The sequence below is a fragment of the Gouania willdenowi genome, chromosome 14, assembly GCF_900634775.1.
Source record: "Gouania willdenowi chromosome 14, fGouWil2.1, whole genome shotgun sequence".
NCBI classification, from domain to species: Eukaryota; Metazoa; Chordata; class Actinopteri; order Blenniiformes; family Gobiesocidae; genus Gouania; species Gouania willdenowi.
Window position 1 is genome coordinate 5,745,030 of NC_041057.1, and position 13,786 is coordinate 5,758,815.

At 36.0% G+C, this 13,786-nt stretch overlaps 1 protein-coding gene across 2 annotated transcripts; it reads right to left on the bottom strand.

Moving 5' to 3' along the window:
• Positions 1-1,112: 1,112 nt before the first annotated feature.
• On the bottom strand, positions 1,113-13,445 carry inpp5kb (inositol polyphosphate-5-phosphatase Kb). Of its 2 annotated transcripts, none has more exons than XM_028467019.1 (12): positions 13,365-13,445; positions 9,018-9,122; positions 8,812-8,920; positions 6,790-6,906; positions 6,495-6,670; positions 5,427-5,538; positions 5,238-5,347; positions 3,235-3,454; positions 3,034-3,171; positions 2,864-2,947; positions 2,682-2,786; positions 1,113-1,385 (listed from the first exon to the last, which is right to left on the bottom strand). In XM_028467019.1, exons 1-12 carry the CDS (start codon positions 13,406-13,408, stop codon positions 1,317-1,319), a joined length of 1,389 nt encoding a protein of 462 aa, XP_028322820.1. In that variant the 5' UTR covers positions 13,409-13,445; the 3' UTR covers positions 1,113-1,316. The 2 variants fall into 2 exon arrangements, with proteins under 2 accessions (XP_028322820.1, XP_028322819.1); XM_028467018.1 differs by lacking the exon at positions 13,365-13,445 and adding an exon at positions 10,817-11,038.
• Between the last annotated feature and the right edge of the window lie 341 nt (positions 13,446-13,786).

Genomic DNA, 13,786 nt, shown 5'->3' on the forward strand with positions numbered 1-13,786 from the left:
AAGTGCCTTTAAATAAAATGTATATAAATATTTTTTTAATGTTTATCAAAAGTATTTATTTATTCATTAATTTTTTTTTAACTATTCAAAGCCTGGTTCCCCTTTGTCATGTTTATATTCTTATTCTCTTTCTCTTTGCAGTTTTGTTTGTTCTTTTTTGAGTTTTTATCCTATAACTTATTGACTTATTGTTATGCCTCCCACATGCTTATATATATATATATATATATATATATATATATATATATATATATATATATATATATATATATATATATATATATATATATATATATATATGTTATTTGAAATATTCTGCAGATCTTACAAACATATCTTATTCATTTATTTTTCTGTCATTCTTCTTACAAACTTTTTGAAAAAATATTTCTAATATCAAAATACACTGAAGTTTTAGGCTATAATCTTTCAGATAACAATATACACCTTTGTTATTATGCTTTGAAGGAATTATAGATGTGACAAATAGACTATTAGAGCACAGACAACATCTCAGCAACTCACTCAGACAGAAAAGATTTGTCACATAAAGGTTTACCAGAATTGTTTCACAAGTTTATTTTTTTATAGGTTATTCAAGATCCTATAAAATCAAACAACAAAATATCAGATTTATCAACTCTAGATGCGTATTTACTGAATATGGTGTTGGAATAAAGGTCTGTTGGATTATTAATTGACACTCAACTGGATAAATGAGTGATTAAAACCATTTAATGTGTAAAGAATCAAAGTGTAATATTTGTTTAATTCACTGTCACGTCATGCATAATAAACAGTGTCATGTAAAAGGTGGGAAAAACAAACACCACACTGGAAATCTCTTGAATCACACCTTTTATTGGGACACAGCTCTGCACCTGCTGAATGACACTCAGTTTTTATTTTTAAAACATCGTAAACAAAATTAAAGGCATCTTTTTAAAAAATCATTCTTCAATGGATTAATTTTTTTTAATTAACTTTTAAAGGCATTGATGGAGATCAAAACTAAGACTTTTGAAAGAAAAGCAAAACATAAACGCATTTTTGTTGTTTTTGGTATTCATATTCTAATGCTAACAATGTTGATAGATTTGTTTGTAGGCTCATGATTAAATCGTTTTTACTGCAACAGGAGTAAATCAGTGCTTTGACAGTAAAATGCAGAAAGTAACAAATCGAACAACGTAGCATTATTATCTTTTGTTCGTCTTTTCCAGAAATGAGCAGATGACTCATCTGAGATGAGTCAGCGTCAGTCAACAACCACTGAATGGACAGAAAGAAGATGTTTCACAGCAGAGACTTTGCTCTTATTTGTTGACTCCATTGATGTCTTCAGGGACGAGGCCTTCCATGACAGCACGCTTTGACTCCAGAATCTGTTTGATTAAAACACATTGAAGTATTCACACTGAAAAGTTCAGTGGTAAAACAAAATACACTAAATGTAAAGCAGTTTCCTCTGCAAAGACACACTATTGGATACACACTGTATTACAATTTCCTTCAGATTTCCAAAATCAACAAATTGACTAATACACAAAACACCAAAATTACAAAAGTTTGCACAAAAATACACAAAACACCAAAATTACAAAAGTTTGCACAAAAATACACAAAATTGCTCCAAAAACTAAAATGTACAAAAAATATATCGAAAACAACAGTACTTTTGTAAAAATGACTCCAAAAGCAGAAAATAACAACAAAAATACACAAAAATCATTTTCCTTCCAGAATAATGCTCAGATTATGGTGGAAAAAAACCAAACATATTTTCTCTCTGGGGAATGGCCGCAGAATACATGCAGAGAAAATGAGTAATTTCAACAATAACATGTCCTAGTTTTCACCTCCATATATAAATCATAGTATGTAGGGCACCTACAACATCCAAGCAATACGTGACAGGATTGTCACTTTAAATTTCACTTTCATTTTGTGACCAATTCTTTTTTAACTTGGGGAAATATTGTGGAATAATTGGAGGAAAATTGCAGAAATTTGGAAAGAGTGAAAATAACTGCCATCATGTGATGGATGGGAAAACTGTGAGCCCTGCAAAAATTGTGGGTTTTTATTGAATTTGTGTATTTGGAGGGGCTGATAGATCTACAAATGAATTAGTTGGTAATTTACACAATGATTAATTTTTTCTCAGTCATTCCCAGAATTTAAAACATAGCCATTGGCGACAACCAGAACAAGATTTGGTCCTGTTTTTACAGACACATACAGTATAATAAGAGTAACACAGATTTTGTTTTGTTTGTTGTGGCATTTCTATTGGAGAATGTTGGTTATGAAATTGTGTCATAAATGAATTATCCTTTGTTCATCACAACAATGGGAAGGTTATTTTAAAGGCAGTGTCTATTTGTACGGTTGCCGTATCAATATATCAACATTCTATCCGTACGCAGCGCCCCTATTTGGCCAGTTTAGGTCACATGATAGGTCAGTCATTGGCCAGTTTAGGTCGCGTGACTAAGACTAATCCGAACCCTAAAAATTGTTGTGATATTGGATTATAACCTAACCCTAACCCGAACCCTAACCCTTAGACGTACTAGTACTTCAGTGACCGTACCAATAGCACCGGGGGTTGTCCATACGGCAACCCTACAAATAGACACTTTCTATTTTAAATGCCGCCATTTTTTACAATCACTCACCTGGAAGTTGGGACTGAGGCCAATGAGGCTTTGCATGTTTGTGCTGTAATAACCCAAAACGTAGTGTCCGCCTAGCAGAGGAACCTCATCCTTCTCCACAGAAAGCTGAAACCACAAAAACGCAAGCTTTTCATTAAAAATCATCTGAAAAACAAGAGTAAAAATGTTAATTTCCTCATTACCTGTATGACCTCATTGAGTTCTGGCAGCTCCTTCTCTCGAACCCAAACAAAAGTTTCATAATCGGACGCACTCTTAAATCCCACCTACGGATTGACAAAGATTACCATCACAAATCCAGTTCTCATGTTGGATTTAACCAACAGACGTTTCCTCCTGTTTACGTGTGTACCTTATATAGGCCAATCCAGTCCCAGGTTGAAGACATGAAGTCCTCTTGGACAGAGTAGGTGAGCAGTGCATCCTGGTCAGCGCTCCAAACACCCAAAGGAGAAACATGCACCAGAGGAGTGTCAAAGCCTTTCTTCAGCTGGAACCAAAGAAAGTTCACACTTCAGTTCAAGTAGAATCGCTTTAAGCTGCAAACTCTCACCTCTAGAGTGAATGTTCCCAGTACAGGCTTGTGGTCACTGACTCCATAGCTCATGTCACTGGTGTATTTGTCCTGCGTGACCAGGATGGGGCATTCGTCTTGTTCCTCATTGGTGGAAATTGACGACTTCTCGTCGTCATCGTCGTCGTCCGAGGGGAAAACTTTTGGTTTAATCCTCCACAGGATTCGATCCGTCCACGCTGGTTTCCTCTTCTTACCACTGGTCAACATGAGGGGATGTTCATCACTTAAAATTCTTTACAATAATTTCTAACAAGTGCTGTTACGAGACACCAATAGCACACACACACACACACACACACACACACACACACACACACACACACACACACACACACACACACACACACACACACACACACACACGCACGCACACACACACACACGCAGTGCAGTGCGTAGCATGTGTAGGGTTAAAAGGTGAATGCTAAGAGACAACAACATCTGACACAGAATAAGCCACAGGCAGCGCTCTGTCTTTTTTTGTACACCCATTCCCCCTAAAGTAAACACAACAGAATTACAAAAAAAAACAACAACAGAAAAATCAACAGCAAAAAAACACAAAATAACTAAAAAAAAAAAATCAAAATTACTAAAACATATACAGGAAAAAAAAACATTAGGCAAAAAGACAACAAAAATAAAATACACAACATTACTCCAAATACACAGAATATGACTACAAATCAAAATAATAACAAAAGTCTACAAATTGACTAACGCAAAAAAATCACAGAAAAAAAAGAACAAAAATACATTAAAGGACACCAAAATTATACAAAATGACTTAAAAAAAACACACACACACACGACGATTACAAAAATAGAAAAAACATATATAAAATGTCAACAAAAATATACAGAAATGACTCCAAAAACTCAAAACACAAAACACCAGAATTAGTAAAAAAAATGCACAAAGTTACTCCAAAAATAAACAACACAAAAAAAACTAAAAATACAACAATAAAATTACGCCAATTGCACAAAATAAAAGCACAAATTCACAAAATGACTCCCCAAACACACAATCAAAATTACTACAAAAATAAATGAGAACAAAATTCCACAAATTGACTAATACACAAAACAGAATTACAAAAAACAAAAAATTCTCCAAAAACACACAGGAACACTACAATATATATATATATATATATATATATATATATATATATATATATATATATATATATATATATATAAAACAACAATAAAATTTCAAAAATGACACAAAAAATTATTCATAACATACAAAACGACAACAAAAATACACAAAAAACTTTTATAATTCCAAAATAATGCTCAGATTGTGGTGACATGAATGAAAGAATCACATCACACTTGAACAGTGCATCAGAAACACTGACATTTTGAATCGATAACCTCACAATTCACCACCTGGGATGAAATCCTTCTCGTGTTCTTGTATTTCACACCAGTGTGTGTTCTGTTTAATGGTCACTTTTAGTCTAATGTCCTAAAATCATGGGCTTCCTCCTCTTGTTGTGTTTTTCTCCAGTCCAGGACTATGGAGACACCCACCTTGGTGGGTCTAGCTCCCTGTACCACGCCCCCAACCACACAGAGAGCAGCACCCAGGAGAGAGAGATGAGCAGGAACAATAAGGTGGTGCTGCAGCGCTGTAGGGGGCGGGGCCTGTACATGGTTAGGGGCAGAGCCAGAGCGCTCTTTCTGAGAGAGACACATACACGGTGCTTATACATCAGGAATGGTGGCTAAAACTATAGATCTACACATCAAGCTTCTTTGGGGCCTGTTTAGTTTCTCAAGGGTGAAACTAACGTGTGCGAAGCTACGGAAAAAAGACAGATGGTGACTGTGGGACATGAATGAATCCTTACGTAAAACCAAGCCATGACTTTGGAGCACTGTGTGAGTTTAAAGTGGAAACAAACAGACAGATGTAAGATTGAGTATGAGTGAAATGTGTTTTTCCATTGGTCAGCAACAGTTACCTGGTGTCATAGCTGTCAGAGTTACGGTCAAACTTGTACGTGGGTTTGAAATTTAACGGGCCTTCCTCAAATTCTTGCAGGAAAGGCTCCTTCTTCTTCATCATGAGAAGCTGCGAGCACATAAAATCAATAATAAAAGGTGTGCATGTGCATCTGTTTTTGTTTCCAATGCAGAACAATATACTGTACCTGCTCCTTCCCCCACAGCAAATTCAGTCGTCCGCTGTTGATGGACGAGCGCAGGAAATGCAAGCCGTGGTCAGCGATTCTGAAGTTGAGGTCACCGAAGCAGAACACCAGCCTGAGAGGATACAGAAGTGGGTTTTATTTGGTCAAACCAAAACTAGGAATGTCTTTGTTTGTATGTCTGGGTGTGAAGCAGGGTTGGGGTCAATTCAATGTTTAAATAGTTAATAATAATAATGTCAGTTTTATATAGTGCTTTTTAAAAAAATAACCCTCAATTACGCTTTACAGAAAGCAGCAAGAGTGGAGGAGATGATTTATTTGAATGCTTATGTGAAAAGGTGGGTTTTTAATTGTGTTGTGTGGAAAGGTAGAGTTGAGTGTCATCAGCGTAACAGTGAAATTTTAATCCATTGCGGGTAATTATATTTCTAAGGGGTAAGATATAAATAATAAAAAGGAGGGGACCAAGCAGTGAGCCTTGAGGGACTCCCTGGGTTACTGGGAGGGTGTGGGATTACATAATTACAATTATGCTTTCTATTATCCATGTTCAATTACAATTCGATTACGATTATTTTTCATCGCTTCAAAGTCACTAGTTACTAAAGTTCAATTTGAAATAATCATAAATACAAAGTCTAAATAACCCCATAAAATATATCCTTCCTCATATGTTAGCTTTCTGTTAGCATCTCTTATGATAAAGGGTCGGTTTTGACCCATTTTTAAAATCAGCTCTAAAATACATTAAACATAATTATCGATCATCTAATTTGTTTCTAATTTAATCATTGTTAACTACATACTGTATGTGTAAGCTGTAGAACTGTAACATGGTTTCCCAGTTTTGTGTTTAATGAAATTATAAAGGACAGTAGTTTTCAATGAATTTTCATTGCAATCAAGATTACAACGTCAATTTCCTGAACTCAATTACAATTAAATTACAATTACAACAGCAACCGATTTTTAAAATTACAATTATAATTACACAATATTTGTAATTAATGATCAATTAGGCAATTACAATTAAAATTGACCCCAACCCCAATGTGAAGATGCACTGACTTGTGGTCTCGGATTTGCGGAGTATCAGGTATGTCGAACTCTTGCGTTTCCAATATGTACTCAAACTCATCGACGCGTTGCAGTGCGTAGTTCACGTGAGCTGCTAGATGGCAGTTTAAAAAACACACCATGTGGCCATAGAACGAGAAACGCACAGACACGCCTCCTTTGTTTCCCTGGCGTAAAAAGACAGAAAATGATCAAAATCAAATGTCACAAATATCCTCTTTATTCTTATTTGTATTCCACTAATTAAATATTAAGGAGATAAAGCGTTGTCATTTGAATGTTTTACCCAGTATCCAAAGATCCCAGTACGTGTGTATGTAGCCCTGATGTCCCTGATGTAGGGCAGATGGATCTGTTTGGCAAAAACCAGCAGCAGTAAACCTTGCATCCTCACTGATGTGACCTAGAGACAGAAAATACATTTCAGTACTTGATGGTTATTTGATATTAAGTCAACCTTATTGCCCTTTTTTTTTTTTTTACATGATATTACCGTTACCGTTAAAAATGCTATAGAATATGACAGATATGGCCAGTTATTGGCAGTTATCTGGATCAGTGATCCAATCCACAATTTCCAAGCAATAAGTGACAAATATCTGTGCTCAAATATCATTGTCTTTGAAAATTCTATGATTTTATGACTAATAGTTTTTGTAATTTAGGGCAAATTTAGAAGTCTGGAGCATCCTTTCGACTATTTTGATAAGATTATGACTAAAAATGACTTCAGGCATGCGATTAAAAGATGGGGATATTGCAAGCCCCTGCAAAAAATGTGGAGTTTCATTGAATTTGTGAGTCTGAGATATCTACATCTGATGTATTTGGTAATTTTCACAATGATTCATCTTTTCTGTCATTTTTATTTCACTATCATCATCATCATCATCATCATCATCATCATCATCATTTCATCCTGCAGTCCTAGTTGATACTGTAAAGGGCTGGATTTGGCCTCTGAGCCTTCTGTTTCACATATGTGCTTTAAAGGATTGTAAGAAATTTCAATCCCCATTAATAACGATATAGGTTAAAATGGGCACCCCCATTTTTTTGGGGGAAAACCATGATGAAACACGCAAAAATCTGATCCAAATGGAACTCGTTGAGGTAAGTGAGGAACCAACTGATTAGAATGTCATAAAGATCAGTCATTTATGAACTGAGATATGAACTTAGAGAGATCGGGATTTTTCGACAATGAAAACTGATAAAGAATCAGTACGTATATATACCCTCCAAGATTTTATGAAACCTTAAATGGCGTAAGGCCTAGGTTCCCAAAGAAAGGCACGGGTACCCCCAGGGGTATACAAATTGTCATAGGGGGTACGTAAATAGAAGCGTGACAACAATGAAAAATAGAATATAAATCAACCAGCAGTCAGGAGCCTCCATGCATTGCCACAAATTACAGATTTAACAAATTTCACTGTCGGGCTACATTGTTTTTGACCTAGGTTCCCAAAGTGGGGTACGGGTACCCCCAGGTGAACGCAAATTGGCATAGGGGGTACGTGAATGAAAATTAAAAACAATGACAACATTGGAAACTAGAATATAAATAGAGCAGTTAATGCTAATGCTAGGCTAATGTTATTGCTAGGCTAATGCTAAGTTAATGATAATGCTAGGTTATTGTTATTGCTAGGCTAATGCTAGGTTAATGTTAATGCTAGGCTAATGTTATTGTTAGGCTAATGCTAGGTTAAAGCTAATGCTAGGTCATTGTTAATGTTAATGCTAGGCTAATTCTATTGCTATGCTAATGTTAATGCTAGGTTAAAGCTATTGCTAGATGAATGATAATGCTATGTTAAAGCTAATACTTGGTCAATTTTAATGCTAGGCTAATGCTAATGCTAGGCTAATGCTACTGCTAGCTAATGTTAATGCTAGGTTAATGATATTGCTAGGTTATTGCTATTGCTAATGCTAGATAATGCTAATGCATATGATAAGCTAATGCAGTGCAACACGGGCCATTACCTGCATTCTCATTTGCATTTTCTTCAGGAAATGCAATTATTCTAACTATTAGTATTACTCTATATTATTCCTCATATGATAGGTAAAATTCACTTTACATGTCTAAAGGGTGAAGGAACTGTGAACAGTTTGGGAACCACGGGCGTAAATTCAATCTTTGGTTGAAGTTTTGTGAAAATCCGTTAAGTGCTTTTAACATTATCCTGCTAACAGACAAATAAATATGACCTCCTTGGTGGAGGTGATTAACCGTAAAGCCCTTAAAAAAGTGACTGTTAAATGTGCTACACAAATAAATGAATATTAATAAATGCACCTTGACAAATCCTCGGGGGGCCAGGGTGTCCATGAAAGCGTGGCTCCAGGAGTCTTCCACTATCAGGTCTGAGATCAATCTCACAGGAGTGGCGTTCACCTCCTGCAGACTAACACATACACAGATACACACACACAGTGCACAACTTAATGACATCTCTGACACTGTTTAGCATTTAATCTAAAAGCCATGGGTTTGTTTCTCACCCAATCACATAGAGGTCAGTGGGGGGCTGGACATCCAGCTGTAGCAGAGAGGTGACGTCCACTGGAGGCTCGGCTGATGCTACGTTCCAGGTCACCACGTGAATCCTGTCAGTGTTTGGTAACAAATAGAAACCACAATTATGAAGACAATTAAATAACATCTAGAATATAGCATTGTGGGTTCATTTCTGGTTTCATCCTTTTTTGGGGTGATAAAATAAAGACCAGCTGTCGTCCAGTATTAATTTTGGTTGAATAAATATTAACTAGACTAAGACTGATTCAAAATATACATGTGAACGAAAACTATTACAAAATATATTGATATTTACTACTATAATTTGTCACACGGAACAAAATCCAATTATAATTGATGTGATCATGTGTTCTTACACAATGATTACATCCAATCCATCTGTGTGTTTACAAACATTAATACCATACAATATCAGGTTGATCAATAAATGGTAATTTAATATTTTAAAGAAAATTATTTAACTCAAATGCTGATATGTTAGTTGACTTTATCTGTAACAGATTTAACTTTAATGTCATTTAGTTGACTCAAACTAGACTATAACTGAAAGTCACGATGACCAAATTTTGACTAAAATTGAGTGGAATTTTAGTCAAAAGTCAATGACTAAAACTAAATCAAAAATTTGCAGTCAGAATTAACAGAAACTAAAATTGAGCTAATTAATTTCACCTAGAAAATTGGTAAATTTGATTACTTATTGACAAATATTTTGTAAATACTCTATTCTTTTTAATTAAATAAAAAAAATAAGTTTACATAGAAATGTATTTGTATTTACTAAATATTGTAATGTTAATTTTTAATTGTGGCTACTTTTCTATAAATACAACACATTGTATCAACATGTACATATGTTTCTATCTATTTAATACCTCATAATCAAATCTTTATGAATTAAAATCTATTCAAATATAATGGTGTACCTACTGCCACCTCCAGGCATGAAGGAGGAGTACCGTATATAGTGACTCTCCATTAGAAGGTTTAAAGCCAAAATGAATGCATTATTAAAGTCAAATGTAAGGACAACCCTAGTCCACAGTGACAAAACCACTGCAAAATACATCAGAAAACACATTATTAAACATGAGGCACACGTGTCAAACTCAAGGCTCGGGGGCCAAATCCGGCCCTTTAGGGCATCCAATTTGGCGCGCAGCAGAAAGCAAAAAAGTCAACTAATTCGGATATCTCCAAATTATTACACAAATTGAATAAAACTCCACAATATTAGCAGGGCTCACATTTTCCCCACACTTACCACATGATGGGAGTCATTTTCCATCTCAAATTGTTAAAAGAACCCTCGCTTTTCCACAATTCCTTAAATTTTCTTGAAATTATTTGTCAAAATTCCCCCAAATTACGTAAAAATTGTCCGACAAATCTCAAAAATTGAACGTGAAGATCCCGCAGGGACTTGATATATGTCACTTATTGCTTTGATTTGATCAGAGCCGTACATATTTGATCATTTATTTATACGTGGAAGTGGAAACTAGAGCACAATAATTAAATTACTAATTTTCCCACCTAAAATTTGTGACACACTTAAGATCAACTGCTTCCTATTTGGCCCCTGAACTAAAATGAGTTTAACACCCCTGATTTAAGGTTAATGTTCACAAATCCAGCAAGACTTCTTCACTCATAAGAAACAATATAAAGTAACTTTTTGGTTCAAGTTCTGGCCTTTTTAATGAAAACCACTGACGAGAAACAAACGATTGTCATTGTTCTAACACGTGAGCTCGTCAACCTGAATGCGTCTGATGGAATAAAGCGTCCACAGAGCTGAAAGGCTTCGTCCAAGGTGCGAGACACTTCCACGCTGGCTTCGTCGTCGGAACTCATGTCCTCGATGCAAGTCATCAGCTGAGACAAGCGCTGACGCAGGACCGCCTTGGACCTGGAACCCTGAGACGCTGAGCTGCTCATGCTGTCCGAGCGCACACGTGGACCGTGTGTCAAGGGGTCCATCTTTCAAAGGTCGAATTGAGAAAAAGGAACTTCAATGGGGATTTTCTCATCCAGCAAAAGAAAGTCTTTTAGTTCAAGTTCTCTTCAGATTTCTTTGGCCATACCAGAAGCAAACATGATATCCGATGCATCCACACACGCATAAACCAAACTTCTAGTCTGTCAAATATGTCAGCTAACCACTAAACGCTCCGGGTGAAGAAGTGGTGTGTATAGCCCTTTCTCCAGCTGATTCCTGTATGATCGTGCAACAGGAAAGCAATAGATGCCAAAGCAGTGGGGTCAACTCTGGAATGTTGGCAAGAATGGGTCCCATTTGGGGTCATAATCTGAAGCATGTGAATGCAAGGGAGGCATTTTCTGCAGGGGAGTGTGGTCCAAAAAAGATCTGAAAGCTGAGCTTCATCACAATGAGTGGTGTTGCAATAGTCGGGTAACCCTTGTCATCCATAAGAGGTTTACCACGCCATGCTCACTCCATCAGCTGAGCACACAGAACAAAGCCCCCAACCCCTCCATCCATCACTCTCTCTTGCAGTAATGAGGGAACCACCGCCATGTTGCAGAGAATTAGCTTCTTTTGGCCTCAATCCAGGCCCGTCTCATGTGGGTGAAAGGTTATCTTTGTAAATGGGGGGTAGGTAGGACGTTAAATGGTCAACACAGACACTGAAGGCTTTGTTCTTTTATAAATTGTATTTTTTTCTGATCAACAGGAGTTGCACAGCTAGTGGCAGCACTCTTACATAACAGATTCAGACACTACAATAGATGAAGCAATAAGCCGCTACAGTGGATTTAACCCATCAACGCCATCAACCGATTTACTCAAATCAGGTCCAAAAACATTGGGAAACCAAATGTGCAAACAGCAAAAAAGCATCACGGGTTATTGTATTGAATAACCAATAGGCGGAGTTTGAGATTCTTGCCAGGGGAGACAAAAGAAAAAATTTGCGCCAACCACAATGTGTGTAACATATGCAATAATTAGTAACATAATTGATAATGTTGACAACAAAATATTGTGCCGACGTGACGTTTAATGTAAATTCATGATAAAATCAGGCCGGAGGCCACTTTCTGCTTAATTTTTGCGGCAGTACCATACATGAACTGCTGGGTGCAGTGACGTTTCACCATTTACATTGTGAAGAAGAATTGCGCAACAGAAGAAGACAATGGTCGAGAGTCACGAGAGCCCCCCTCTAACTTCGTGTATGGAATAACCCTTTGCAAAGAACAAAATTATCTGATTGATCAAAGTGCTGCATTTTTGTGATTAACTAATGTTTATTAATCAATGCAAGGATAAAATAAATAGATAAAAATGTTGGGAGATAATGTGTCTTTATACATAATTTTAGAATCAGAACATTTCTACACTCATGTCTAAATTCAATATGATACGATTCACGATTTGCATGTCACGTTACAATATATCCCGAAACTAAACAATACAATATACATCGCGATTTTAAATTTCACCTTTACAAGTACAAAATGGTGTGAAATACAATTTATTTATTTAGATTTTATTTTAATTCAATATTTATTTTAGTGAATTGTAACTAACTAACTAACTGTAATTCAAGCACCAATACCAAAAACAAGTGGTATGTTTATCAAACTGTCAAATTCCATTTTTCTACAACAGATTCAGATTCTGTTACATTTTTTAAATTCTTAAAAAAATTAAAGGGTCAACACATACATACAAGTACAATCACCTTCCAAGCTAAAATGCATTGAGGAGTGAGGTAAGGTCTGTTAAAAAACTCGATTTGGACATTCTTTGGATCGATACGATAATCGCAAGGTGAAATATCGCAATATATCGCTCAATTGATTTTTTTCTTACACCCTTGGTCTAAAGTCTAAAAACTTTGTTACTTCCTTTATTATTTAAAGATAAAAGTGTTTGGTTTGCTGTAGAATAAATCATTGCAGCTTGTATTTTTCTACGCCTTCTCAAATACGACGATAACTGAGAATAAAAAGAAAACAGTGAGGAATCGGTGTTTCATTTCCTCACACCACCCCATGTAACCACATCACATCACATGCAGAGACTTAGGACACATTCTTCACCAAGTACAAGTGTTAAGTGGATAACCATGCAAAGACTTCACAATTATAAATATTTCGTCACAGAACTTTCTAAAGACTCAACGGTCTCAAGCTGTTTGTGAAGATTAGTGGTGCAGGTATGGCACATGAAGGTTTTTCACTCAATTTTTGGATAAATCAACCACTTTCCTGTTATAACCTGCTATTTCAATAAGTTTTCCAGATGAAATACATATATATTGTGTTTTGCAACCTACCTGCATTTGTCTTTACCAACACTTCGAAATTTCCAAGTACTCATGGTCTCCCCTGTGGGAACAGAAAAATCAGGCAACAAACAGTGAACAAAGAGGAAAGGCTCGTGTAGTGTTTTATCCTCATCACAGAGAGCTGAGCTTAAAGCAGCATGGGAGCAAAAACCATGCAGAGCGTAGAAATGAGAAGCAAAAGCAGGCAAATCCAAACCTAGCAGCAAAACATTCAAGTTTTTTTCTTTAAATGGCTTCATAATCATAATCATATGACATCACAGAGAGCTCCAGCCATATTAAAGTGACAGTGCACTACAGTAGATCACAGCAGGACACTATACTGTATATGTCCCATAGGATCATACATCATAGGGCCTATTTTGGAATGAAATACTTTAAAAGTCATAATTCAATAACACATTCAAAAG